Source organism: Lynx rufus, unplaced genomic scaffold (assembly GCF_022079265.1).
Source record: "Lynx rufus isolate CCGP_SWC_20201006 ecotype Redwood Valley unplaced genomic scaffold, mLynRuf1.p SCAF_10, whole genome shotgun sequence".
Taxonomy (NCBI): Eukaryota; Metazoa; Chordata; class Mammalia; order Carnivora; family Felidae; genus Lynx; species Lynx rufus.
The window spans coordinates 88,035,722-88,063,388 of record NW_025814824.1 but is presented as its reverse complement, the minus strand read 5'-3'; the positions used below and the strand labels follow the sequence as shown (position 1 = coordinate 88,063,388).

General features: G+C 57.7%; 1 protein-coding gene across 6 annotated transcripts; it reads left to right on the top strand.

The window, feature by feature from the left end:
• Nucleotides 1-3,788: 3,788 nt before the first annotated feature.
• PTGES (prostaglandin E synthase) lies at nt 3,789-27,167 on the top strand. Of its 6 annotated transcripts, none has more exons than XM_047070876.1 (10): nt 3,789-3,926; nt 5,126-5,307; nt 5,508-5,625; nt 6,881-7,010; nt 11,742-12,062; nt 12,787-12,910; nt 13,731-14,006; nt 14,525-16,886; nt 19,949-20,031; nt 26,600-27,167. In XM_047070876.1, the coding sequence occupies exons 8-10, from the start codon at nt 16,341-16,343 to the stop codon at nt 26,847-26,849; spliced, it is 879 nt and encodes a 292-aa protein (XP_046926832.1). In that variant the 5' UTR covers nt 3,789-3,926; nt 5,126-5,307; nt 5,508-5,625; nt 6,881-7,010; nt 11,742-12,062; nt 12,787-12,910; nt 13,731-14,006; nt 14,525-16,340; the 3' UTR covers nt 26,850-27,167. The 6 variants fall into 6 exon arrangements, with proteins under 6 accessions (XP_046926832.1, XP_046926785.1, XP_046926804.1 ...); XM_047070829.1 differs by adding an exon at nt 9,528-9,624 and having other exon boundaries at nt 13,731-16,886; XM_047070848.1 differs by having other exon boundaries at nt 5,130-5,307; nt 13,731-16,886.
• The last annotated feature ends 500 nt before the right edge of the window (nt 27,168-27,667 follow it).

Genomic DNA, 27,667 nt, shown 5'->3' with positions numbered 1-27,667 from the left:
CTCTGACTTCTCCCTCCGCTGCGGTGGGAAGGCCCCGGCTCATGGGTGTTGGACCCCAACGCTTTTGTGACCCGTGGGATCAGGCCAGGGTCTGAGTCTGGGGGGGGGTCACAGGGGGAACGGAAGTGGGACACCAGAGCTGAGCGCAAAGGCCACGCACAGCTGGACGGCACGGTTGGGGAGAAGTCAAGACGCAGGGCCCCAGGGCGCTCGGTGCCGGGACGCAGGGCTCGGGCCCTGGCGCCCTTGCAGTTCCCTGGGGAACCGGGGGGGGGGGGGGGCAGCTCCCCTCCCCCCCTCAGACCTCACCTAGGTTTTGAAAGACCCCGAACAACAACGGAAAAAGGGTCTAACAGCGGAGGCGGGGAACCTTAGGCCGCCACTCATCACTTCCCTTGACTTGACAACTTAAAAAAAAAAAATAAAAAGCACCCATAATGTGTGTGTATATTTTATGGGTTTTTTTTTAATTTTTTTTTCAACGTTTATTTATTTTTGGGACAGAGAGAGGCAGAGCATGAACGGGAGAGGGGCAGAGAGAGAGGGAGACACAGAATCGGAAACAGGCTCCAGGTTCCGAGCCATCAGCCTAGAGCCTGACGCGGGGCTCGAACTCACGGACCGCGAGATCGTGACCTGGCTGAAGTCGGACGCTTAACCGACTGCGCCACCCAGGCGCCCCGTGTGTATATTTTAAAATAATTTTTCAGGGGCGCCTGGGTGGCCCAATTGGTGAAGCTAACCACTCTCGGCTTCCGCTCAGGTCATGATCTTACGGTTCCTGAGTTCAGCCCGGCTTCTGATTCCTTGCTGACGGTGCCTAGGATTCCCTCTCTCTCTCTCTCTCTCTCTCTCTCGGATCCTGCCCTGCTCATGCTTTCTCTCTCCCTCTCACAAATAAAAAATAAACTAAAAAATAAAAATAAACTAAAATACTTTTTAATCACAGAAATAGGACATGTGCGTGAAGAAAATTAGAAAATACAAAGAAGCAAAAATTAGCAAATATATCATATGCCCGCCACCCAGACATCACGGCTGTTCCAATACCAGATGCTTCTAGATCTTTTACTAGGCAGGTGCTTTCCTAGGCTAGGGCTTTGTTTTCTAGACTGAGACCTCAGACGACCAGATCACCGGATGAGGAGACGCTGTGGCTTTATAGAAGGTCGATTGTTCTTAGGAGGGGCCGATTTAATGATTCTGATGTGATTTCATTTTGGGAACCGAACAAAATATACTATTTCACGACCTGCTTTAATCTGTCAGTGATTTCCATGTTTTCATTTCAGACAGTTCTCATCTTACCTAAAATGAGATTTTATTAAGGTTTCCCAAGGGCCCCTGGGTGGCTCAGTTGATTAAGCGTCTGGCTTCGGCTCAGGTCATCATCTCATGTTTGTGAGTCCAAGCCCCGCATCTGGGGCTCTGTGCTGGGCTCTGCGCTGACAGCTCAGAGCCCAGAGCCTGCTTCGGATTCTGTGTCTCCCTCTCTCTCTGCCCCTCCCCTGTTCATGCTCTCTCTCTCTCAAAAATAAAAAAAAAAAAACATTAAATGTTTGTTTATGATTTCCCAGTAATCCCACAGTGTTTCCCTTTTGAAAAAAAATTTTTTGTAACATTTATTTCTTTTTTGAGACAGAGAGAGAGAGAGAGCGTGAGTTGGGGAGGGGCAGAGAGAGAGGGGGAGACACAGAATCCGAAGCAGGCTCCGGGCTCCTAGCTGTCAGCACAGAGCCCGACGCGGGGCTTGAACTCACGCACCGAGAGATCTTGACCTGAGCCGAAGTCGGACGCTTCACCGGCTGAGCCACCCAGGCGCCCCCCACAGTGTTTTTCGTAGCTGGTTTGTGCATACTGGCATTCAAGCTGGGCCATGCATTATTCTGATTGTACGTCCTTGGGGTTCTAAGCTAGCGTGCCCCTTTTTGTGCCAGTGACCGGCTGGCGGGAAGGGGCCAAACGTTCCAGGGAAAGCCCCACCCCCTAGCTTTTTCTCTTACTGCCTCCTGGTGTGACCCAACTCGTGGCTCCCGCCCCCTACCCCCTCTAAACTGGAAGTTGAAACACGAGGCTAGATGGCGTGAAGTATCAACCTGTGATGACAAGCTCCCACCATACAGGAGTGTCCAATTAAGGAGAGAAGGTCACCCTTCTGGTCCTTCTCTGCAGAGAGGAACCGTTGTTGGCTAGCTGCTCCTCTTCCAGAACTTTTTCTCCGCTGATACAAATGTTGTGCCGTTCCTGTGCTTCTGATTGTGCGGAAAAAGGGATTGATACGCTAGCCATTGTTCTGGGACTTTTTCAAAACCGTGACCATGTGTCTCGGCCCCCTCTCCATGCCTTGATCGTGAACCTCTGTCATAGATTGTCACAGATCACATCCATCTGGTTGACTAAAAACCGTACTTCTTCTGTGCATGAGCTGCCATTAGTGGTGAGTCTGGAGGAACTAAATACAAACTCGATGGACAAGATAGCATCTAACTTATTCAGCAGGCTTTTGACTCCTCTCCCCACCCCCATCCCGGCCAGCCCTTCGCCCACAGCCATCAGATCATCTTTTGCAGGGCCTTTGCATGTTCTAGGCTCTTTCCTGCAGTGCTCTGGCCATCTCTCCCCACCTCCCCCCCCCCCCCCCCCCCCCCGCTCCCAGCTTCTCCAGCTGTGGCTCGCCAAGATATCTTTCCCTGTCTGTAGAAGAAAAGCCGCTACGAACAGCCGATCACTGGTTTCAGGCCCACGTTGTGGGCAAGCATTTTCAGTGTGCGCACCCCTTCAGGGTTGAATGGATCCCTCTGAACAAGAGGGTCCCTCTTCCTACCCTGATCTCCGTCCCACACTGGGAGTTCCAGGGAGCGGGTGACAGCAATCTCCCCGTCTTGTTTGCCGTCACATCTCTAGGACGCCGGACAGGGCCTGGCACAGAGCTGGCCCCCGGGGAAGGAACGGATGGCCAGATGAACGAATGCTGTTAGGAGCGCACGCTGGGGAAACCTCGTTGGCAGTGGGGATCCAGACTCTTAAGGACACGCTCTGATCCAGAAGCGCTACTTGTAGGAATTCATCTGAACGTGCACAAGTGGCCTCCTGGCATTGTCCATCCTGGGGAATGCACTGGGAACGATTTAGATGTCCAGCAGTCGGTTCAACACAAAGTGGAATGCTCGATGTTTTCTTTCAAGTTCGCGTTTCCTCCGGGTTTCCCATCACAGTAAGTGGCATCCCTGCCTACTGAGCTATTTGAGTCAGATCTGGGCATTGGGATTTTATTTCCTTTTTTTAATGAAACCCGCCCAGAGGGAGACAGACATTTCTCAGCACCCAAGAAGTTCCCTCGTGTCCTATCCCAGTCCACACCCCTCCTCTGCGCAGAGGTAACCACCGTTCGGACCACTACCGGCATTCCGTCTTCCTGCTTCCTCCTGAGAGCCAGCTTTGTCCCGGAGGCTCACCAGTTCTGTGTTCTGGCTTTCCTCAGGCCCCGTCACCTCTCATCTGGGCAACAGCACCGGCCCCCCACCGGTCCCCTATCCTTGGGCACCGCTCCCCAACCCTGAGCAGCTGGGGACGTGACGGAAGAGAAGACTGGCCTTGACCTCAGCAGAGACGAGGGTCTCTATCTGCTTGGCATCCGAACCCTGGCGTCAGAAGGCTGAGAGGCAGGGGAAGGCGGGCGAAGCAGGGGGGAGGGGGTGTGTGTGTGACCCGGCAGGGCCTGTGGTTTGAGTGAAGAAAGCGATTGCATAAAAATGGAGAGCCTTACCACAGCCTGGGTCCTGTCCCTGCCTGAGTCATGCTAGAGAGACAGGGAGGGGACGGCAAGAGCCCGAAGCCCCTCAGATCTCAAGCTGGCCAAGGCCTTGGGTGTGACATTTCTGAAGTCATCACCGATGAGCTCAGGCAGAGGCGCGCCTGGAGACAGGGTAAGAGACAGGAGGGAGGGCTGAGGCTGTCTCAGCAGAACTCCAGGTCTGGGTTGGCAAGAGGTCACGGGGTGGAGAGTTGGCCCCGGAGACAGCTCCAAACCACTCCCAAGGCCAGGGCGCCTCTGACGTGAGCCCCGCGTCTCCGACACCAGCAATGTGTCTGGCACACTCAGGCTTCGGGGGTCAGTGGATGAACGGGCCAGAAGAGCGCCTCTGAGGGGCACTCCAGTCCCCCACTTTAATCCTCTAACCTTCAGCAGTGGCTGTGCTGGGGCCTCACGTGTCCCTGGTTCCCACGACAACAGACCCTGGTATTCTGGTCATGAGTCCCCTCCCCTCCCCCCGTTTGCACAGCTTAGGTGTGTGGCTCAGTCTATGCAGAGCTGGGGGGATGACTGAAAGCTGGGTGTAGACCTGGCATCCAGCCAGGAGGAAGAAGCATTTTTTTTTTTCCCTCCAAGATAATGTGTAACTCAGAGGCCACAAACTGCTGCCCCCAGGATGGGACAGGAGAATCAAACCGGATCACCTGGGTTCCTGGCTGCAGCCTGTGCTGGGGGTAGTGGGGACAGCAAGGGACATATCTGGGCCTTTCCAGACTCCAAGTTCAGAACAATTCTGGGATACCGCCCCCCCCCCCCGCCCCCAGCCCAGTGCTCGGGGCTGAGCACTCGATTATGTGCTACCTGCCTGCGGTTCTGCGATGGACAGTCCAGGCTGAAAGGTGGCGGTCCCGGGGGAGATCAGAGCACCCAGCCTGGCCCACGGGACATCAGCCTGAAGGCTCTCCACACCCTGCTGTGGGCAGCAGCCCCTTCCCAGCCAAGCCGTCCTCCCCTGGGCTCCCTGAAGGGTGTTCTTCACACACCCGGGTCATGCATACGGACCTGGCGCCGTGGGTTAGCACAGAAACGGATTCACTCCTCTCTGAACCTCAATGTCCTCATCTTTAAAATGGGGATAATCATAGACCCACTTCCTGGGCTTGTGGCGGGAAGACACGGAGCTAATATGTATAAAGCGCCGGGCACAGCGTCTGGCAGGTGACGTTAGCTGTTTCCGTGAATTTCCTTAGGTAAGAATTGCTATTTGATCGCCAAGTTTTACTGCCCCGCTATGTTCCCCACGCCAGCTGAAGCTCTTTCTCGCAGCTGCCCTGCCCAGGACGGGAAAATGTTTGTCTGTGTTTGTCTCAGACAGGTTTGTGCCTGCTTGACCCCAGGGCCCTGGCCCCTTCCCCAGAGTACGAGATGGTGTCTTATCCTCCGCTGCTGCCTCTGACGTGCTCCACAGTGACTCCCTCCCCCGCCCTAGTGGCCTTTGATGTGTCCATGCAGTCAGAACTGTGCCCAGAGAACCGGCTGGCAGGGAACACGCGGTGAGGAGGGTGGCTGCCCGGCTGCCAAGGGGCTTGTCTGGGTCAATGCTGTGCTCCTCCGTGAGGGGGACGACTTGGCTCTCGGGACAAGGTGACAGCAGGGAGGCCTTCATGGTGGCGGGGGTGGGGTGGGGCGGGGTGGGGAGCTGGACAGGGAAGCGATGAGAGGCTTGCGCAGAAAACGTCGTCTTACCCTACAGGACCCCGAAAACAGGCGAGGTCCAAAGCGGCCTTGGGTGGGGGCCTCGGCTTCCGGTGGGGACCCCAGCGCCCTGCACAACAGGTGGCAGACCTGCGCTGACCAGCCCCCGGTTAATGGTAACTGGTTCCTTTCGTTGTCTCGAGGCCGGGGCTGCTTTGAGGGTTCCGGGATAGAGGGGCTCCTGGTGAGGACGTTGGCGGTACAAGGGGCGCGGGGACGCAGGTGAGGACCCCCGGGGCCGACCAGGAGCGGATTCGGATTCGCGGAGGTTCTCCCCAGGCCACTCACAGCCACCCCACCCCACCCCGGGGCCGCTGAGCTCAGCCTCCTGCGCCGCCCAGGTCCACCTTTCCGTCCCCCGCGGGCTATTTTCCGTTCACACCTGCGAGGCACCTGCTCAGCGCGCTCTGCGCTCATTGGCTGTTGGCCAGCCTCCCATTGGCCGCCCTGTGCTCAGGCGCTCCCCACTGTCCAATCAGAGCCCGGAGTTGCCTGGGTCGGCTGCCGGGGAGGAGCTGCGTCCGGTGTTTGTGTGCGGGAAGAGGGGGGACCCCTTACAGGGGCTCGGGCAGGGCTCCCGTTCTAGGCGTTGTGCGCTACACCCTCTGGCTTCCAACCAGCTAATCAGGTTCCCGGAGGACCCAGCAGAAGCACCCCTTTCACCCCCCTCCCCCCTCCCCCCGTACTTCTCCCCTGATACACGCACCCACCGCTACGGGTTCTTGTGATGTAATTAGTTCCTTGCCCGTCTCTACCGGCCCTGGACTGATGATTCATGGGGCGGGGGGTAGGGCCGGACCTTCACACTCCGTATCTGTCCAGCCCCCCGGGCGCTGCCTCGGGGATGACTCAGGCCCGGTTGAAGCTCAGCGGTTAACACACCAGCCGCGGTGACCGTTTGCGATCAACACCAGGCAGAATGTCACGTGTCACCTGGGTTATCTCCGTAATCCTCCATGGAAGGTGTATTATCACACCCGTTTCAGAGATGGAGAAAGCGAGGCCCAGAGAGGGGAAGTACGGCGCTCGGATAGGAGGCGGTGGTTCGGGGCTTGGGTTTCCCTCCTGCTCCTCAACCGCTGAGCCACGGTGGGCAGGCTACTTGGTCAATCCAGGCCTCAGTGCCCCCTTCTCCAAAAGGGAGAGAGGCAGATTTAACATATGAGGTGGCCGCAGAAAATCAGCGGTTTTCAAGCTGCAAAAACTCAACCCCAAGGTTGGCATCGTTATCACAGGTGGGAGGAGGAGCCTGACTGCTTTTTCAGCAATAAATCGGGCTCTGCGGACTTGACCTTCAAGTCCAGCTTGCTTGAAATCGGCCCACGAATTGGGCACATACCTCAAGGACGGCGTTGACATTTTGATTCACAGATCTTGAGACCGGAACAGAAAGGCCTACACCTCATCTGAGGTTCTCAGCGCACCTGTGACCTTTGTGCCGCGTGTCTTGAAGCAATCAAAGAACCCGAAGGTCCTAGACCACTCTGCGGCACAGTGAGAGGTCAGTGACAGTAGCCCATCTCTTTATGTAGAGCGGCCAGATGTGGCCTTTGATCTCCCGAAACGTGGTGAGTCCAAGCTGAGATGTCTCATGACTGTGAAGTTCACACTGGTTTTTAAAGACTTCATATGGGAACAAGTAAAACACCTCACTAATAATTTAAAAATACTAACTACACGTTAAAGTGATCATATTTTGGGGAGTGCCCGGGTGGCTCAGTCAGTTAAGCGTCCAACTTCAGCTCAGGTCATGATCTCACAACTTGTGGGTTCGAGCCCCGCGTCGGGTTCTGTGCTGACGGCTCAGAGCCCGGAGCCTGCTTCGGATTCTGTGTCTCCCTTGCTCTCTGCCCCTCCCCTGCTCACGCTCTGTCTCTCTCTCTCTCAAAACTAAATAAACATCCTAAAAGGTAATAATATTTTTAAATCATTACTGTAATTATTAAATATTATTACCTTTTTAGGATGTTTATTTAGTTTTGAGAGAGAGAGAGACAGAGCGTGAGCAGGGGAGGGGCAGAGAGAGAAGTGTCAGCACAGAGCCCGACGCGGGGCCCAAACCCATGAGCTGTGAGATCGTGACCTGAGCCGGAGCTGGCTGCTTAACCGAATGAGCCACCCGGGCACCCCGAAAGTGATAGTGTTTTTGATGCATTAAGTTAAAATATTCTTTTTTGAAGTTTGTTTATTTATTTTGAGAGAGAGAGAGAGAGAGAGAAAGAGCACACGAGCAGGGAAGGGCAGAGAGAGAGAATCCCAAGTAGGCCCCACACTGTCAGGGCAGAGAGCCTGACTCGGGACTCAGTCTCACCAACTGTGGATGATGACCTGAGCTGAAATCAAGAGTCAGGTGCTTAATTGACTGAGCCGCCCAGGCACCCGGATATATCAGGTTAAATCAAATACATTATTATACTATGCTGCATAATATTCCAAAGATATCAGTTCCTATTCCTGGAACCCGTGTTGCCTTTTGGGAAAAGGGGTCCTTCTTTGCAATTGTGACACAGTTAAAGATCTCGAGATGGGGAGATTACCCTGGGATTACCCAGGTAAACCCCGAATGCGATCACACGTATCTTGATCAGTGAGGGACGGAGGGAGATTTACACAGACACGTGGAGAAGAGGAGACAGCAGGCTGGAGAGGGGTGGCCACAAGCCAAGGAATCCCAGCATCACCAGGAGCCAGAAGAAGCAAGGGACAGATTCTCCTGGACTCTGTGGCAGGGGGCAAAACCCTGCCAACGCCTTGGTGTCAGACTTCTGGCCTCCAGAGTCGTGAAAGACTAAATTCCTATTCTTCTAAGTCACCAAGTTCCGGGTAATTTGTTACAGTGGCCACAGGGAACTCATACGATTATAGAAATTAATTCCACCTGATACATTTTTTTTAACATGGCTACAAGAAAAAAAAATTTTTTTTTATTTTAGAGAGAGAGAGAGAGAGCACACGTGAGCGAGGGTCAGAGGGAGAGAGAGTGCAGAGTGCAGAGCCCAGAGTTGGGGCTCGAGCTCGCCCGAAGTGGGACTTGAGCTCACGCAATGCGGGGCTCGAACTCACGGACCGGGCGATCACGACCCGAGCCGAAGTCGGACGCTTAACAGACTGAGCCACCCAGGCGCCCCGACACGGTGACTCGCAAATGTCAGGTTCCACGTGTGGCTTGCACTCGGCGTGTGGGTTAGGTTTCTGCCGGACAGCGCTCTCTGGAGATCCAACCAGAGCTACGTATGCTTGTTCTGTAGACACACGAGCACCTCTGAAAACACAAGAAGGCGGGGCGCCCGGGTGGCTCAGTCAGTTGAGCGTCCGATCTTGATTTCAGCTCAGGTGACGATCCCAGGGCCGTAGGATCGAGCCCCGCGTTGGAAGCCTGCTTGAGATTCTCTCTTTCCCTCTGCCCCTCTCTCTCCCCCGCGCACACGCTCGCTCTCTCTCTCTCAGAAATAAACATAAAATCAATCAAATAAAAACACAAGAAGGCACTGTATGAGTGATGTAGAGCTGCAATACCTAATGACCACAGACTGTTTGGCTTAAAGCAACAGAAAAGGATCCTCTCCTAGTCCTGGAGATCTGAAGTCAAGGCGTTGACTGGGTTGGTTCCTTCTGGAGGCTCCGAGGGGGAAACGCATCTCGTGGCTGTCTTCTGGTGGCTTCCGGCAAGCCTCGGCCTCCCCCCGCTTGTGGCCACATCGCTCCAATCTCTGCCTCCCGCTTCACCTGGCCTTTTCCTCCGTGTGTCTGAATCTCCCTCCGCTTTCCCTTACAGGGACACGGGTCATTGGACTCAGACTGAGCTCCGTGTCTATACATCTCTCCTACGATCACATTCACAAATACTGTAGGTTAGGACTCATATATTTTTTTTTTTCGGAGGACACTATTTAACACACTACAGACCTGTTATGTGGGCTACCAAAGGGTAGAGGTTGAACTACAAAGGGCGTGGCCGTGTGATCCTGGGTTTGAGCCCTCCAGTCGCGATCTCTTTGCTATGGTTGCTCCCTCCCAGGCGCTTCAGGAACCTTCTCTGGAAACTGGAGGTGATGTCGTTGTGAGTGCTTCCTCCAAAATGCTGTGACGAGACCACTTGTTAGTTACGTAACTGAGTGAGTTACTCGACTGCTCTGTGTCTGAGTTTTCTCATCTGTAGAGTGGGAATAGTCGTAGTACCTACCTCAACAGGATGTCGAAGATCAGGTTAACATTCCCCCAGGCACATCGTGAACACTGTACAATGTTGTCTTTTTTCTTTTCTTTTGAAGTAATCTCTCCGCCCAGCGTGGGGCTCGAACTCATGGCCCCAAGATCAAGAGCCGCACACTCTACCGGCTGAGCCAGCCGGGCGCCCCTCTGCAAGTGTCGTTGTTGTTCGTGTCGTTATTTATGATAAAATGTTGTTCATGTTGTTATTGATAATAGAACGTTGGCATCGTTTACATTGGGCAGAGGTGATGAAATGCTCTATCGAGCTCTCGTGTTATCCTTTCTCTGGCTTTGATTCGGACCTGACTTCCTTACTCAGCTCATGTTGAATGACCCTGAGCACAGAATCAGGGCCAGTTCATGCAGCCACACGGGGTCCCGTGGGGCCGACTCACCAGCCCACTGTCAGCAGCCTGAAACTCCCGATAACGTTTGAAAAGGGACTTTGCGTTTTCATTTTGCGCGGGGCCCCGCTGATTCTGTGGCCAGACCTCCTTGGAGTCACAACTCGTCCTGTGCTTGCAGCGGTGAGGGGTCTCCAGCGAGGGGTGGCGGTCCCCCCTCTGGTCTCCGAGGGACTTTTACAAACTGGGTCGCGGCGGCTGGGAAAACACGGCGTCCGAGGATGAGCCGACTGGGGCTGTGTTTGTTTTCCCTGCAAGAGGAGACTTAGGGCTGACCTGGTGGTGTCCTCCAATCCCCAAGGCCTGTGGCGAGGAGAAGGGAGCATGCGTGTGCCCTGCGGCCCCGAAGGGGCAGTTCGGCTCGGCACAAGGAAGGAGATCTGAACGAGAGTTGTGCAAGAATGGAACAGCTGGCTTGCCTTCAAACCTCGGCTCTGCCTGCGGGGGTGGGGTGGGGGGGGTTGCTGGTGAAGAAAGCAGGCTCTGGCTGCCGATAGCTTCACCTCTGCCCAGATCCGTGATCTTAGGGCAAAGTCATTCATAGCCCTGAGCCCTTTTTTCCACCGAGATCAGGCCCCATCATCCAGGGTGACAGCGCGAAAGATAAGACAAGGCAGGTGGGTGCGTGAATCACGGAAATGGTGCCTACCTCCTTGACGACAGCCGCTGTTGTTCCGGTTGCTGTTTTATTATTATTATTATTATTATTATTAGTGGAAAGTAGTGAGTCCCCCCAGACTGGCAGGGTTCCAGTTGAGAGGGGCCATCAGGAGGTTGCAGACATGACCTCGCGTCAGAGCTGAAGGAGGGAGCACGCGCTCTGCCCCCTTAACGATGTCAGCTTCTGTCATATTTGGACGATTCGTTTAAAAGCCCACGGTTATAGGGGGCGCCTGGGTGGCTCAGGCGGTGAAGCGTCAGGTGACTTCGGCTCAGGTCAGGATCTCACGGTCAGGAGTTCGAGCCCCGGGCCGGGCTCTGTGCTGACGGCTCAGAGCCTGGAGCCTGCTTCCGATTCTGTGTCTCCCTCTCTCTCTGCCCCTCCCCCGTTCATGCTCTGTTTCTCTCTGTCCCAAAAATAAATAAACAACGTTGAAAAAAAATTAAAAAAAAAATCATCGTAAGTAAAAAAAATTAAAACCTGCAGTCATAAAATAGTGTTGTCCTTGTGACAAAGGCCCCCGGGGGAAACCCGGTGGCACTTCTTGTGAAACTGAGGAAGTTCGGGGTCCTGGGGGCCACCGGAAGGCCGGAGGGTTCCCATCATCGCTGTGTTTGAAAGCCCCGGCCCGCTGTCCCCTGAGCCATCGCCGGCTGAACCGGGATCCCAGGAATGCAAAACTCCCTTCCAGGGCCTCCTAGGGAGAGGCTTCCTGATGCGTCCCAGAGCCGGACACGGGAAATGCCCCTGGGGAGACAGCATCCGGGGGCGGTGCGCGTGCGTGGGCGCTGGCTGGACGCGTCCCCAGCCTGGTCACGGGAGGGTCTTGGCTGCGGCCTGATCCCGGAGCCTCTGCCCGGAGGACTGCCCCTTCTCTGCAAAGGTCTTGGCAGGGATTCGTGCTGAGACGAACATTTCCTCCCCTCCCTCCTCCCCCATCCGCCTCTCCTGTCAGCTGTGTGCCGTCCTCCCCCCACAAAGCATCCAGGAAATGCTCCTGCCTGACCGCAGCTCCGCGCATCAGTAACCGGATCTGAGGCCCGCGGTCAGGGGCCAACAGATGGGCGCCATCAAGGGCGGCGCTTGGTCGGAGCGTGAAGGGCCCCACGTGTGCTCCTCTCTGCGGCGACAGGAGAACGGGACGGCCCGGGAACGCGCAGTGTGTCAGGCACACGTTCAGGTGGCCCGTCTCCCGACAAATACCTGCGAAGCCCAGCTCTGTGCAGACGCCACACCGGGTGCCGTGTGTACAGCCGCGAAGAAGCCAGCAGCCCAGGTTTTCTTTTCCCCTTTTTCTTTCCAACGTACAGTGAATCAGTGTGGGGGACGCCTGTCTGGCGGGGTCGGTTGACTCTTGATTTCGGCTCCGGTCATGATCCCAGGGTCGTGGGATGGAGCCCCGCCGTCGGGTTCCGCGCTGAGCCTGGACCCTGCTTGGGATTCCCCCTCCTCCTTTCTCCGCCTCTCCCCTGCTGGAGCCCTGTCTTTCTCTCAAAAAAAAAATAAATACTAAAAAAACCAAAAAGGTAACCATCTTGAAATGTACAGGTCAGTGGCACTAAGTAGGTTCACACTGTAGTGCAGCCATCATCATCGTCTCTAGAACTTTCCCACCCTTCCGGAAGAAAGCCCGGTGCGCGTTAAATGGTCGTTCCTATTCGGCCTCCGTCTACACCCTGGCAGCCACCGATCCGCTTTCTGTCTCTAGGGATTTGCCCATTCTGGACATTTCTTATAAACAGAATCATATGATATGCAGCCTTTCGTGTTCCTGGCTCTTGGCACGATGCCTTCCGGGTTCATCCACCTTGTAGCAGGTTGTAGTAAGTTCGTCCGTCTTAAGGCCGAACAATACTCCACTGTGTGGGTGAAGCCGCCGGGCTTTACAGCTGAGCAACCTTGCTTTCATCCTCACTCCCAAGAGGGGAAGAGCCCCCCGGGAGGTTCCTGACTTGCGGAGGCCTCCGGACAGGAGAGGAACCTTCCCTTACGCATTACAGATCGCTGCCTCTTAAGGTGCTGACCGGTTCCCCTGGGCCACAGTCCCCAGCCTCGCAGCTAGAACAGCAAAGCGTTGGTGGCAAGAACATCCCCCTGGATCCAAGCCCAGCTGTGAGACCCGGGGTGAGTATAACCGCCAATCTGGGCCTCAGGCCCCACATCTCTAAAATGGGTCTAATAGTCCTATCTCCCTCAGGAGGGTTAAATACGACGGCATCTGTGATTCGGCCAAGGTGGGGTCTGAGAGCATTGCCCAGTGATTGATCCTCTGGCCGCCGCCCTATCTGACTGTCGTCCTTAAGCAGAATGGCATCATCCTTCAAGGCCATCTTGGCTATCTCAGGAATGGGCTTAGGGGCCAGGCTGGCCTTGAGAGCCCAGGAAGCAGCCGGATCGTCCCCATTTATCCTTATGAGTAAACGTCAGCTGCTGACCTAGGCTTCTTCCCTGGCTCTGTGCCTGTCAGGAGAGGCAGCCAGGCTCCCCCAGGGCATTCCAGGAAGTAGGCGGGCAGGAGTCAGGACCCTGAACCAAACTCTGGAGCTCTTCAGTTATCCGGGTCTAGACTCCTTTATTTATAAAGAAAGAAATCCCAATCAAGTGAGCTTAAATCAATTCAGTGAATTACAGTTGGGTCTATATGTCAGGCACGGGACCGGTGCTTGTGGCTCATCAGCAAACAGGACTGAGACCCCCCCCTTCCCCCCAGGAATCCGGGTGTTAGACAGTAAGGACAAGAAATAAATTGTATGGCGTGTCATTGAATGAAATGGGCCGTGGAAAGAACAGAGAAAGCACAGGCAGCAAAATGGCATCAGAAGTGGCTCGGGTGGGGGTGGGGCGGGCTGTGCAGTGGATTAATGCGGTGGTGGGAGCGGGGTGGGGAGCGGGGGTGGAGGAGGCGACACCTGAGCAAAGACTTGAAGGTGAAGTGTCAACACAGCCCATGTCCAGGGGAAGAGACTTCCAGGCAGAGGCCCCTGCCAGAGTGAAGGCCGGGAGCAAGGACGGAGTGGCTAGGCTGACCGAGCGAGTGGGGGAGGAATCCAGAGAGAACCGGATGGAGACCAGATGGGATGGGGCCGTGGGCCACTGTCCAAACTTTGGCTTTTACTCTGAGCAAGACGGGAGCCACCGCAGTTTGGAGCCAAAGACAAACGTGATTTGACTGATGTTTTGTTTAAGCGAAGAAGGAAACTCTTAAGACTCCCAGGCCCGGGTGAGTCAGAGGTTGGGGCCTTGTTGCCCCCAGAATACAGGCCCCCTCCACGTGGGGAAGGCGGGGGGGGGATAGTTCCACGCAGCTTCAGGCCGCTGAGGCCCCAAGCCTCAGCCCTAAAGCCAACGGGGGTCTCCGGAGGGGGAGGTCACAATATAAACTCCCAGGGAAGCCTCTGATTGGCTCTGCCAGCTGCCGGGACCATTGGGATTGGCTTCCCTGGGTCACGTGGCCCACCCCGTTCCCAAGAAAGGGAGTACTGGGATTGGCTGCCCCACCAGCATTACAGTCCCTACGGTCCCTGAAAGGAAAGCTGTGCTTTCCCAGGGTTAGTTAGGAGAGAGCGGTGGTTCGACAGCCCTTCATGGTCTTGTTCATTCTGCGAGGAGTTCAGGGGTCCCACCTGGAGCAGGGGGGAGGGGAGTGGAGCGGGAAGCTTCTGCCCCAGCAGGGCCCGCACGCAGCGCCATCGGAAAGCGCCGGCTAATCCGTGTGTTCGCACGGCACCCCTTCTCAAGGGTGGGGAGACGCGGCCGACGCCCTCCGGGACGACTACGGTGCAATAGAAATCTGACTCCGGTCGCTTGAGCCACAGTTCTTTCTCTTCCATCCCCTGGCTGGAGAACGTCCCGGCGCCTCTCACCGAGGTCAGGAACCAGCGGCAGGGGTGGGGCTGTTTCCTCCTCTCTCTTAAGCTCCTCTGAAGTCACAGACAATGAACCGGCCCAAGAGCTGGGTCTCTGATCCTCAGGAAATGCCGAGGAGGGCCAACTGGAAGAAGCCACATGGGGGCTTGGACAAAGCAGCCCCTCTTTGCTCACCGTGACCAGAGAATTCTTGCGTGCGTGTGTGTGTGTGTGTTTAACCCAGCAAAGTCACCACTTAAGATACATCTCAGGGAATTTTTACATCTAGATTCACCGGTGTAACCACCACCCAGCGGTGATGTAAACACATTTCTGACCCCCAGGACGCCTCCTCCTGGGCCCCCCCCCCCCGGGGGTTGCGTCTTGCCTTCATTTTCAGGCAGGCGCTGCTGTATTCCCCCCCCCACCTCCCGCGAGGCAGGGGCACGTCTTTTGCAGGCAAAGAACCTGAGCTCCGAGAGAAGCGTCACCACCCTCACCACCACCACCAAGAACAAAACCGCAGCTTCCCCAGGCCGAGGGAGGCTTTAGGGAAATTCTTGGCAGGAAATCAGAGGAGACCTCGTCCCGTCTGCCAGGCCCTGGCTTGGCTGGTTCGTTCCCGCAGACGTGGAGGAAAAGATTCCTACGTGAAGTCATCAGCCCGCAGGGCTTCCCCACGAAGTCCCTCTTATTTTCGGCTCCAGGTGACGGTGGGTAACAATCCGCCCTTTGCCCACGCTGGTTTCTCTAGCCTCTGCTGGTGAGGTTTCTGTCTCGTTCCAGAAGCCCAAGCGGGGCCGAGCGCGCGGCCGCCCGCGCCAAGGATGGGCGGCCGCCCGGGGTCCCCTCTTGGGCTGTGTCTGGTCCACGATTCCGGGGGTGGTGCAGACACCAGAGCCCAAAGCCGCAACTGAACTTGGCGAGAGGGAAGACAATAGCAAATGGACAAGCGATCGACCCCACTCGATACCCACTCCCCGCTCCAGCAGCAAGCACGGGTGCTTCCAAGAGCCTCCCTCCTGGCAAGCCAAGCGTCACCCCCATTTGGAGGAGGAGGAAACTGAGGCTCAGAAGCTCATACAGGTGAGGGCTTCCTAGGTGCCCGGTGTTTAATAATTAGACACGACTCCCTTTCGTTGAAGACAAGGATTCGGAGGAGGAACCTGCTCGCCCGAGACCACACGGCTGCAGTCGCCAAGGGCTGGCTCTGGGACTCAACGTCAGCTGAGTCGGGCTCCGGAGCACATGGCCAGTGTCTCTGCCCTCCGGCCAGTCTTTTCTCTCGGTCTCTGCTGCTTTGGGGGCACAGCCCAGACGGACACCGCGGTCCCTTCGGGGCAGGCGCCAGGGCGGAGAAGGCACAGGACACTGAGGTTTCCCTCTTGCCCCCCTCCCCAGGGGACCCCCGAGCAAAGCGAGCGCAAAACTAAAGGCAAAACTAAAGGCAAAAGATTCCTGCCTCTGCTGACGTCCGACTCTCCGTGCCAGCTCAGGTCATGGGATGGATGGAGCTCGCGCCGGGCCCCGAGCGGACAGCTCACATCGGGATTCTCTCTCCCTCCCGCTCTGCTCCAGCCTGCTCCTTCTCGGCGCTCGCTCGCTCTCTCAAAATCAATAACTAAACTTAAAAAAAAAAAAAAAAATCAGAGTCACATCAAGGTAGGTACGACTGTGGTTCAAGCGTCCAGGCTGAGAGTGGGGACGGATGGCCCAGTTCTCCTGCCCGACACCCGTCCTGACCCGCGGGGACAGATACCAGAGCTATCGGCCACCTGTGGATGTCCCGCCAGGCGTCTGTCTTTGTCACACACACACACACACACACACACACACGCACCCTCCCAGAAGGCAGGCCCTGCCGGACGCCCCCATGTTACAGATGAGGACGCAGACTAGGACGCGTTTAAGGATTTGCCAGGGGAGGGGTGTCTGGGGCCGGAGGCCCAACAGGGGACACAGCTCAGCCCTGCGCCTCCCCCAGCATCTGGCCGCTGAGAGTGGGCGTGTGCTGTGTGCAGACAGGCCTCCTGGCGGGCTCTCCCCGCCTCCTCCAGCTCATAGAGACACAGCCACACGCGCCTGCTGCGGCCGCCTGCCCCAGAGCTCCCGCCTGCCCGCGGAGATGCCTGCCCCTGTCCTGGCGCTGGTGAGAGGCCAGGCGCTGCCGGCCTTCCTGCTCTGCGGCACGCTGCTGGTCCTCAAGACGTACGTGGTGGCCGTCATCACGGGCCAAGTGAGGCTTCGGAAGAAGGTATGCTCCCCTGGAGCACCCCCCCCCCTCCCCGGCCCCAGCCCTGCTGGGAAACTGCAGGGATGGGAAACCCGGCCGAGGTGTTCCCAGGGCCAGAATGTGAGGGCCCTGGAGACCTTTGGGATGGCAGGACCCGCACCTTCTTGTTCTCTGTCCTTCTTGTCCTCTATTTACTCACCCCGCCGTGTCACCAGGTAAGTTCTGGCACGACGGGTGGTGCTGAGCTCTGCTGGGTGTCTCAGAGAGAAGCAGGTCCCGGAGGGCGGAACGAGACAGCAAGAATGCCTCCATCAGACCTGGCAGCTTCCCAGCCCAGGAGATCGGAGATCTGGGTGGAGTGGGAACCGGCGACGCAGGAACCCCAGGAATTTTAAGTGGAAATTCCCAATTCATTGGCGAGGGGGCTTACGAACGCACGGCAGCGTCCAGAGGCCAGGTCTCGGCCGGCCTGGGCTCCACTGGAATTTTCAAGGAGGAATTCCCCCCGCCCTTCCCCCCGCCACCCCACCGATCCCAAGTCCCCGGAGCCAAAACAACAAAGAGGCTAAGATGGGAGCCTGGGTGGGCGGGACGGCCCATTCAGAACAGCTCGGCTCGCATTGGACACGGCCAGAGTCAGAGAAGTTTTGGGCCAAGCCGGCCGGCTGTCCTGTTTTTCCGTACAGGCCTCGTTTCCAGAAACCGTGGCCCCTTTGTCCGCCTTTGTCCAGTTCAAAGGCGAGGCAAGGTTAGCTCCGGCATCACGTTGGGTGTGGACACCCAGGAGCGGGGGTCTTGCTGGGGAGTCGGACTCAGCCCCTGGCATAGGCGCGGGCAGGGGTGAAGGCGGGACGGCTTTAACGCCCAGAGGCACAGACACAGGCACCCGGATGACCCCTGCCTCCTCCCTGCCTCACCCCGGTCCTGGATGCGGGATACGGGGAACCCAGCAGGGACAGGTGCATTCAGCCATCAAGTCCTTCCTTGGAGCTGAGCGTTTACTAGGTGGGAGCCACATTCACCTTGTCTTCCGGGAGAGGACACCTGTGAGGCCACGCAGCAGGGTTTGAACGGGGCCGTCCGTCCGGCCCCACAACCTGTCCGGAGGGGGCGGGGGCGGGGATAGAGTTCTCAACAGCAAAGCGCAGGGGTCCGGAGCCTCCCTCTTCAATGTGAATTCAGGGATAGAAGGAGGGAAACCCGAGAGTGCCTTTCTCTCTGGTGGGTGGAGAGTGCCAGAAAGAAACCTTCCCTGGGGCTGTCCCCCAGAGGCTCCTTACCGGCTGTGAGTTTCCCTCCCATGCCAGGAAGGAGCCTGGAAGCCACATCCCCGGGCAGGTGACAGATAAGGTCTCTGACTCGTCCACGCTTTGCCCCTGGGGCGAGTCTGGGAGCCGTTTCCTCATCTGTAAAGCAGGGGATAGTCACGCTCGAGCCGGGCGAGTTCGGCACCTGGCGCAGAGCATGCGTGACTTCTCATTACGTACGAACAACTGGAATTCACTCGAAGGCCGCAACCACAGCTCGGTCCCGGGAGTGCATCCAACGGCCTGCCCCCTTGTCCCAATTAAAGGTAGCAATTCTAGCTTCGGACGACAGCGGTTCCTCGGCCTGCCCTACGACCGGCTCCCGGCCCGGCGGGCTTGTGTTCCGGTTCTGTCTTTAGGAACGAGCCACCCCTCGGACCCGGGCCTGGGACCCTTTGAAGGGAGTCATGGGTCCACGGACTCTGTGCCGGCCCATCGGGATTGGCGATTCCACGAGCGCAGGGCCAGTGGAGAGGAATTCTGGGTGTGGGGGCTCTGATCCTGACCCTGACGGGCCTCAGGCGTGGGACAGGTGGGACGCACCAGAGCTTGGGGACAGGGGTCACCAGGGCTCACGAGTCAGAGGCGGCAGTATTTGCCATTGGATGAGCAATCCAGAAAGCGTGCTGCTGAGATTCGTGTTTGCTGTGGGGTTGGTGAGCGCTGGGCGTGGGCCTCCGGTGACGGAAACGTGACCTGAAGTTTCTGCTGTCCGCAGACTATTCGTCGAGCACCTTCCCCATGCCGGTGCTCCCAGTGCCCGGCATTGGGCGGAGGCCTCTCCAGTTCTCCCCTTCACTCTTCGTGCGGGAAATGAGCTCCGCTTGATCCAGAGTTCACGGATGAGGGAGCTGAGGCTCAGGGAAGCGAAGAAATGGGCAGCTAGTCTTTGTGGAACTGTCAAAAACCCTCTCACTGCTCTTAGTTCAAAGTCCAAAGTCTTAGAGTGCCCTCGGGACCCGAGCAACTTCATCTTGGGCCTCTGTCCCTCGCTGTCTATACTCCAGCCACGCTAGGTTTCTGTTCTTCAAACACCCCCATCGTCTTCTGACCCCAGGGCCTTTGCACATGCTTTCCTGGATGTCTTCAATGCTCTTTCTCCAGCCCGCCCTCATCGGGCTCATGTTGTTGCCTCCTTCAAAGCTTAGCTTGAATGCCCCTGCCTCAGAGAAGCCGCCTCTGACCCTCAGGCTCGATCAGGTCTCCTGGAAGCATTCTCAAGGCCAACCTTGTCTTCTCTTTGTTTAACACTCACCACCTGGTCTTCCCTGGTTCGTAGGCCATTTCCCCATCAGACTGTGAGCTTCCCACAAGCCAGGACATGAGGGCCTTTGCCCTCGTCTGTTCCGGCTGCTATAACAGTGTCGGGGGCACACGGGGCCTGGACTGGGGGGGCGGGGCTTGTAAACAGCAGACTTCTTTCTCACCGTTCTGGAAGCAAGGTGCCTGGAGATTCCGCGTCTGGTGAGGGCCCACTTCCTGGTTCACAGATGGCCGTCTTCCGGCTGTATCCTCCAGTGGTAGGAGGGTGAGGGAGCCTCTCTGGGGTCTCGTTTCTAAAGGCACTAATCCCATTCCCAAGGGCTCTACCCTCCTGACCTAATCACCCCAGAGGACCACCCCCCCCGCCCCCCAACACCATCACCTCGGAGGTCAGCTTTCAACATACGAATCCGCGGGGCACACGTTCAGCCCATAGCAGCCTTGGTCGTGGCGAGTGCCAGCACTTGGCACGTGGAGGGGGCTAGGCCAGTAACTCTCGCTGACGTATTCCAGGCTTTTGCCAACCCCGAGGATGCCCTGAGACACGGAGGCCTCCAGTACTGCCGGAGTGACCAGGACGTAGATCGCTGCCTCAGGCAAGTACTGTTGGGCCCCAGCCTGGCCACGGTCTGCCCCCCCAGGCTCCGCTCTGAGCACCAGGGCCCGGGGTGGGGGGGCACCCAGAGGACCGAGGTCTCCTGCCTTCCGGAGCCCCTCAGATAGTTCTAACTTATTCATTGATTTCATGTCTTTCTTTCTTTTTTAAAACGTTTTTATTTATTTTTGAGAGAGAGATTGAGAGTGCGAGCCGGGGAGGGGCAGAGAGAGAGGGAGACACAGAATCGGAAGCAGGCTCCGGGCTCCGAGCCGTCGGCACAGAGCCCGCGCGGGGCTCGAACTCACGAACCCTGAGCTCAGGACCTGAGCACAAGTCTGACGTTTAACCAGCTGAGCCGCCCAGGAGCCTCTAGGGCCTCCCCCGTGGATGGGTATTCTGCCAGTGGGATGGGTGAACATTTATGCCACGTTTTGGTTTTATTTTGCATTTCTTTCGTTCGGAGTGAAGCTGAACGTCACTCCCTCTGCCGAGCAACCCCCCAGTCGATCAAAAACAATTTTTCTCATTATGAAAGTCAGAACTGCTGACGATCGCCGACGACCGGGGTCGCACTGCAAACACACGGAGGGCAAAGGGAGACCAGTCCCGACTCTAATCCCCGCTAACCTCTAACACTGTGTTCACCCAACTCCTCTTTGTAGATGTTTCCCAGAAAATCCCGTGTGCACTCTGTGCCCAGGGTGGGGTTCTGGTATTTCTTTTTCCGTGAACGTTATTTGGTGAGCATTTTCCGTGTGGGTAAATGTTACTCAAAACCTGATTCTTTAAAAAGAGCCGTGTAAAATGGGGCGCCTGGGTGGCTCCGTCGGTTGAGCGTCCGACTTCAGCTCAGGTCACGGTCTCGCGGCTCGTGAGTTCGAGCCCCGCGTCGGGCTCTGTGCTGACGGCTCGGAGCCTGGCGCCTGCTTCGGACTCTGGGTCTCCCTGCCCCCTCACACTCTCTCTCTCTCAAAAATAAAAATAATAAAAACATGGGAAAAATGGGAAAAAAAAATAGCTGTGTAAAATCCCATCGGAGACTAGATGTGGATTGATTTCATGTTCCTGATCTGAATGTTGTGGCTTTGGCCGTTGGCTCTCCCCGGGCTGACCCCGGTGGGCTGGAGAGGGAGGAGGCAGCACTTGCAGGGGACAGGGACTGCCAGCGGAGTTGAGGGACAAGCGGAAGGACGGGCAGCTGCACAGGGGGAGACAGGAGACAAACTCTCCCGTAGTTCCCAGGGCATTCCCGTGCACCGCGGGCAGAAATGGGTGGGACACTGGAGTGTAAATACGAGATTCTTTTCTTCGAGGAGAGCGCTTTTTTTCTCTTCGTTTTCTTGCCCGTTGAAAATAATGTGCGTACTTGTGGTTTTTAAGAATGACAGAGATGTGTAAGGTAGGAAGTGAAATCCTGTGCTGTTCTAGCATTTCTAATATAACTACGGTATGTAGTTCTTCCCATGAGGTCCATCCATCCATCCGTCCATCCATCCATCCACCGGACACGTAGTGAACAAGTGGACAAAAGCCGTACCGATACCCGAGTCCATACCGGTGACCGTTATCCCGCCCACCCCCTTGGTTGGCCTGACTCTCCTGGGCGGTGGAGATGGGCCTGAGCAGTCGAGGCAGCCGTGACCGTGGATAGCCTGGGCTGGCTCACCGCAGCCACCGAGGGGGTTTACTTGGCTTTTCACAGGGTACACGCGTCCTACGTAGCGAAGCTTTCTTGTGGCACGGGAGCGGTTACGTGAGCCGACGAGCACTTTGGTTCATTTTTTACTGGCTGTAACCAAGCCAAGGAGAGATAACAGACCCGTGTGGTGCCCAAATGTTTCTACGTACCCAGTACAGTTTCTTCTTCCGATCAAAATGACCCTCTATCGATAGTGGCGATGCTCCAACGGCTGGAGTTCGATTCAGCGCTTTTTAAAAAATGTTTGTTTTTGAGAGACAGAGAGACAGAGCGTGAGTGGGGGAGGGGCAGAGAGAGAGGGAGACACGGAATCCGAAGAAGGCTCCAGGCTCCGAGCCGTCAGCACAGAGCCCGACTCGGGGCTCGAACTTCCGGACCGCGAGATCGTGACCTGAGCCGAAGTCGGACGCTCCACCGACTGAGCCACCCAGGCGTCCCAGTTCAACCCTTTTTGAGCACCTCTTACCAAATAACGTTTTATGCCCATTTGGCAAGTGTTTATCGGTGGAGGGGACGTGCGACGTACTGGTACTTATTGGAGACTTACCACGGCAGGTCTGGGGGTTCCTGGTCCCCCGGGGTCTCCTCCACCTCCTGCCTTCACAGAACGTCGTGGAACCGTGAAGGTGCAGGGCTCAGAGGATCACACGTCCCGTCATTCCCTGCTGGAGAACTTGCTGGAACCTGAGGGGGACATGCCCTGGAAACAGAAGTTAGTTAAATATTAGACCAGAGTTTATGGTGCAGTCAGGGTCACCCTCCTGCCCAGACAGGAAAGCACTTAGGTCTAGGTTCTTGGAGGATAAATCTGCCTTGCAGATTAGCCACACGCCAGAGCCAAAACGAACGTGAGCCCGGCTCTGGGAGAGGTCAGGAGCCGGATTTCCAGGGAAATGATGAAACCCGGCCACCTTGTTTCATGACACCAACCCCAGCCTCCTGCTCAGGTGTCTTTGGGCCAAATCCCGAGTCCGTGTGTGGGAAACCTCAGGGAGGGAGTCTCCGAGTGGCCCCAAGGGAGGCAGACGGGCACGGGGCCCGTGCTTGGCGAGGTTTCTGACTACTCGGAACACGCAGCCTGAATCCGACTGAACCGGTTTGTCCGGAGATTGGTCCCCGAATCGCAGTCCTAGAAGTCCCTTCGATGTTGTGGACGGTGAACCCAGGCCAGGGAGCAGGTTAGAGGCACGCCGAACCGCGGGCTCATGCCCGGCCCTCCTCTCTGCGGCTCCACACCGGGGTTCATTCACCCGGCCGAGGCAGGAGAGGCTGGCAAAACCGAGAGGGCGAGATTAGCGTTCAGGGTCGTGCCCCAGACCAGGCCGGCGATGGTGGCGAGGGAGAGGAGGAAGACGGCAGGTGCATCGAGGCGCAGCCCCTCCGCGACAGCGGGGTCCTAAGCACCTTGCCGATAGCTGCCAACCCGCCGGGCCCCCCAACAGCCTCCCCGGGGAGGGTGCTGTTATCTCTGGAGGCCACGCGGTTGAGCCCAGGACCGTGGGCTCTGTAGGAACGCGGTTTTGCCCCGCTTTATGCCTGCCCTTGACATTGAGCAGCAGGGGCCCTGGCATGGCCAGCGTGGGCAGCGGGGAGGGCCAGGGATGAGGACGGACGTCCCTGCCAGCTGCCTGGGGCTACTCGCAGACCTTCTCCCCGCCCATCACCTGCCGTCATGCAGCCGGTGTCGCAACGTCTGGGGGGTGGGGAGGGGCGGCCCGGTGCGGCAGGAAGCCCAGCAAGTCCGGTCTGGCGGGGATTTGCTTTGGGTGACTTTTATGGTAAAAAGTGGCTGTTATTGGAATGACACGTTTTGCCCAACCACGTCTCTCCGGTACGTGACTCCCTCCACGTCTGTCAGTTCACATCCGGGCCCCCCGGGGAAGGGAATGAGTTTTCTTGCCTCACCTTTGATTTCCCCACAGCTCCCTGTCCTCGGCACCACTCGTGGCTTCGTGGGGAACCCCCGCTTTGATCCCTACCGGAGGGAGGAGGGAGAGGGAGGAGGGACGGGCTGGGCCAGCTCTCAATGGGGGGTGGGGGGTGGGGTGGAGGGCGCAGGGTGCTGAGGGTCAGAGCCTCAGGGCTTTCTCAGCCCCCAGCCACCTCTCCTCCCTCACTGGCGACCTTGGGGTCCGGAGCTGGAGCTGGGAGGTGGGCTCAGGACCACGGCTTGGTTTTCTGCAGGGGCTGCACCTCCCCGCCTCTCGGTTCTGCCCCGAAGAATGGGTCCCCACCTGCCACGAACCTTGCCCATCCCACCCTCCTCTCCACCCTGCTCCCCTCTGTCGGCTCTTTGGGGTTTGGCCAATGTCAGCTCTCTAAAAAGTGACTCACTCGTCCGATGTGAATACCTGCTTTAAAGGACAGTATCCGGATGAATGGGTTTCCCATACTAGTGGGTGCTTTTCCTGAAACGTTCAGATGAGCGTGTGACAGAAAGGCCCATCCAGGTGGGTCAGCTGTGAGAGGCAGACCGATTTCTGGGACACACTGACTTCATTTAATGTTTATTTATTTTTGAGAGAGAGAGAGAGCGCACGAGTGGAGTGAGGAGCAGAGAGGGAGGGAGAGACAGAATCCGAGGCAAGCTCCAGGCTCCGAGCCATCAGCACAGAGCCCGACGCGGGGCTCGAACCCACGAACCGCGAGATCATGACCTGAGTCGAAGTCGGACGTGACTGACTGAGCCATCCAGGCGCCCCATCACTGACTTCATGTAAAGTAAGCTTTCCAGGGGCACCTGGGTGGCTCAGTCGGTTCATCGTGATCTCAGCTCAGGTCATGATCTCACGGTCTATGGGACTGAGCCCCACGTGGGGCTCTGCACTGACAGTGGCTCCCTCTCTCTCTCTGCCCCTCCCCCTGCTCTCTCTCTCTCTCTCTCTCTCTTAAAATAAGTAAATAAACATTAAAGAATAAGAAGAATAAAGCACGTTTCCCAAGGGTGTCCCTCTAATGGGGGATGTCGGGGGGCACAGACCCATTTCCATGGGGTAGAGGGGTCTGGAGGAAGCCTTGCTGTCCCCTCACAAGTGAGGTAAGGGACTTGCTTGATCAGGGAGCCAGGGGGCGGGGCGGGCCCAGCCTAGTTTTCCCTCTTCTTTCCCACGGCCAGGATCTGACCAGGGCCTACGACTTGCTCTCAGGCACAGGCAGGCAGCAGGGCCTCACCCAACTGGGTGAGACCGGGCCTTCCTGCAGACCTGCTTTCCCCGAGGCTGGGTCCCACGGTGGAGATTTGGGAGAAAAGGGGAAGGCGGGCTCACGTTGGCCTTGGGATATGGGGCCAGAGACGCCAACCGCTGTGTCCCGAGTTTCACCTAAGAACGGTCCAGGCCCCGCTGGGTTAACGGGGGCTTTTGCACACGCGGATTGAATTCCAGGCCCCAAGCCCCCCCTTCACAAGCCCCCCACCTCCTGCTTTCAACCTGCCTCGCTCCCTCTCATGCCACCCCACTCCAGACACGCTCCAGGGTCACTTTTCTGTGCCTCGAACACCCTATGCTCAATCCCACCCCAGGGCCTTTGCCCCTCCTGCTCCCTGGAAAGTTCTTCCTTCCCCTGCACCGGTGGTGACCTGTTCGGTGCAAACATCTCCTCCCCTGAACCCACCCACGCCGGTCACTTGGCAGAGACCCCTGCAGCACGGGGCAGCCGAGTTAGGGCCTCTCCCGTGCCCTGCCCAGCCCCATTCCCTAGGTCAGGCCACACACCGGGCCCTTGCCTAAGGCTCTGCTTGCAAGTGGGAGGGAAGAGGAGGGCTGTGTTACAGGCCGTCCGTCACCCAGGAGCTGCTGGGCCGGGCCCGGCCCGCGGGCGCACAGCGTTGGGGGAACGCGTCCCAGCTGGAAGGCGCACCTCGCTTCCCGCCCCGAGTCCCCCGTGCCTCACACATGCGGCCTTGTCCTCGGGGGAGGTCCCAGCCCCGGTACTAGGTTCCTGTTTATTCTTCCAACATACCGTCTATGACCTCAGGCACGGGTTCGGTCTCTAATTTATGAGACTTGACCTCCTCACCTCTCCCCAAGGAAGCTGTCCATTAGCGGGAGTCATGGAAAATGTGACCCAGCTCTTAGCAGACGCGGGTGGGTTTTCTTTCTTGGTCATCTATTTACGCCAGGGCTATACTCAGCCCTTCCACTCCCCCCGCGCCACCCCACGTGCTCACGCGCTTGACCGTTTTGAACAAACAAACACAAAGACACAGGACAGCGTAGACGAAATGAAGAGCTTTACCGGGGGGGGGGGGGGCAGTGAGTGGCAGCCGTTCTGTTATTATTATTATCCCTGAAAGAGGCAGGAGGGTTTGCCGACATCTAGGGGCAGGACAAGGCGGTTAGGCAAGGGTTTCAGACGTGTGCTCTAGCCCATGCCCCTGGGGAGGGCCCAGGCACCTGCGTTCAGAAGGAGGGTGTCCCCCCCCCCGCCGCGAAAAGCCCTGCCCGGGGGGGCGGGGGGGTAAAGGGCGCGGGTGGGAGTCAGACCTAGGCTCCACCCCGGCTCTCAACCCCCTCTGAGTCCCACTGTTCCCGGCTGGCGTCCAAGGCCACACGAGCGAGGGAAGACGGTGGGGAGCGTGGCCGGGGCCAAGTCCTGGGGAGCCCCAGGGCTCGGGAGGAAAACCCCGGCTAGCTGCCTGTCACGGCCACTGGCCCATAAGTGGGGTTTTGCGTCCTGGCAGCAGCTGACTTGGGGTTGCTGTCGCTTCTGCCTCCGTGGTACCCCTTTCTCCCGGCCACGAACGGACGCGAGTCGGGCACCCCGAGATGGTCCCCAGGGGCGTGGGGCCCTTCGGGGCAGAGGGCCCCGGCTTCCACGAGCTTCTCCCTGCTGACGCCCGGCTGACCGCACACCCTTGCCTTCCCAGAGCCCACCGGAATGACATGGAGACCATCTACCCCTTCCTGTTCCTGGGCCTCGTTTACTCCTTCCTGGGGCCTGACCCCTTCATCGCCCGGATGCACTTTCTCGTCTTCTTCCTGGGCCGCGTGGTGCACACCGTGGCCTATCTGGGCAAGCTTCGGGCACCCACCCGCTCCCTGGCCTACACCCTGGCCCAGCTCCCCTGCGCCTCCATGGCCTTCCAGATCGTCTGGGAAGCTGCCTGCCACCTGTGACCAGCAGCCGACAACTGCTCAGCCAGCAGACCGCTGGCCGCGAGCCCCCGTGACTGTACCCGGAGGGCGCCGGGCGGCCCTTGGGGATTGTGCTCGGCCCAGGGACCCGGTTTCTTGGCAACCCACCGAGCGCGGGATCCTGGGCACCGCGGGCCTGTGCGTGTTTGCCCATGTGTGTGCACGCGTGTGGGCGGGCGTGCCTCTCGGACTTCTGGGTGGAGTGGCTGCCCGGACCGTGCGGAGATGGTTTCTCAAGACTGACAGAAAAATCCTCCCACTCGAGCACCAGCGCATTAAAAGCCATGTTCCTTCTCCGTCCTTACGAGTGAGAGAAGAGTCTGTTCGGGTTCCTCAACGAAACCACCATCCGGATTCAGGGCTGTACTAGCCGCGAGCTTCTTAGACCCACCCCAGAGAGTCTGATTCGGCTAGTTTCGAGGGGACCCTGGGCATCTGCGTTTTTGTCAAGCTCCCCCGTGTCCCGGCGGTGTCCGGGCCCCAGCTCCACACCACCCCTTTCCTCCAGAAGCAGGACCCGGCACAGGGTGGGGTGTGATATTGCAATTTCTTTTGTGGTGGGAGTTTAGCGAGGGGGGCGTGGGATTACGTTCCCCGGCGCCCTGTTGACGCTCCCCGTGCTCAGTCTCCGTTCCTTTGCCGGATCCTTCTCTCCTACATGCAGGTGCCGAAAGGCGGGGCCCACAGTGAGGGTCGCTTCTCTTCCCTGGGGAGTCACTCACTCGTTAAGGGCCATAAAGCAAGAGAATGGGCCCGGCATGACCAATCGCTCAAAGGAACTTTCTGGTTCCTTCAGTACC

Coding starts and splice junctions, on each gene's coding strand:
- PTGES (XM_047070848.1), top strand. CDS start 16,341: ATGGCCCAGTTCTCCTGCCCGACACCCGTCCTGACCCGCGGGGACAGA. Junction 16,887..19,948: donor AAGTGAGGCTTCGGAAGAAG/GTATGCTCCCCT, acceptor GACGTATTCCAG/GCTTTTGCCAACCCCGAGGA. Junction 20,032..26,599: donor GACGTAGATCGCTGCCTCAG/GCAAGTACTGTT, acceptor TTGCCTTCCCAG/AGCCCACCGGAATGACATGG.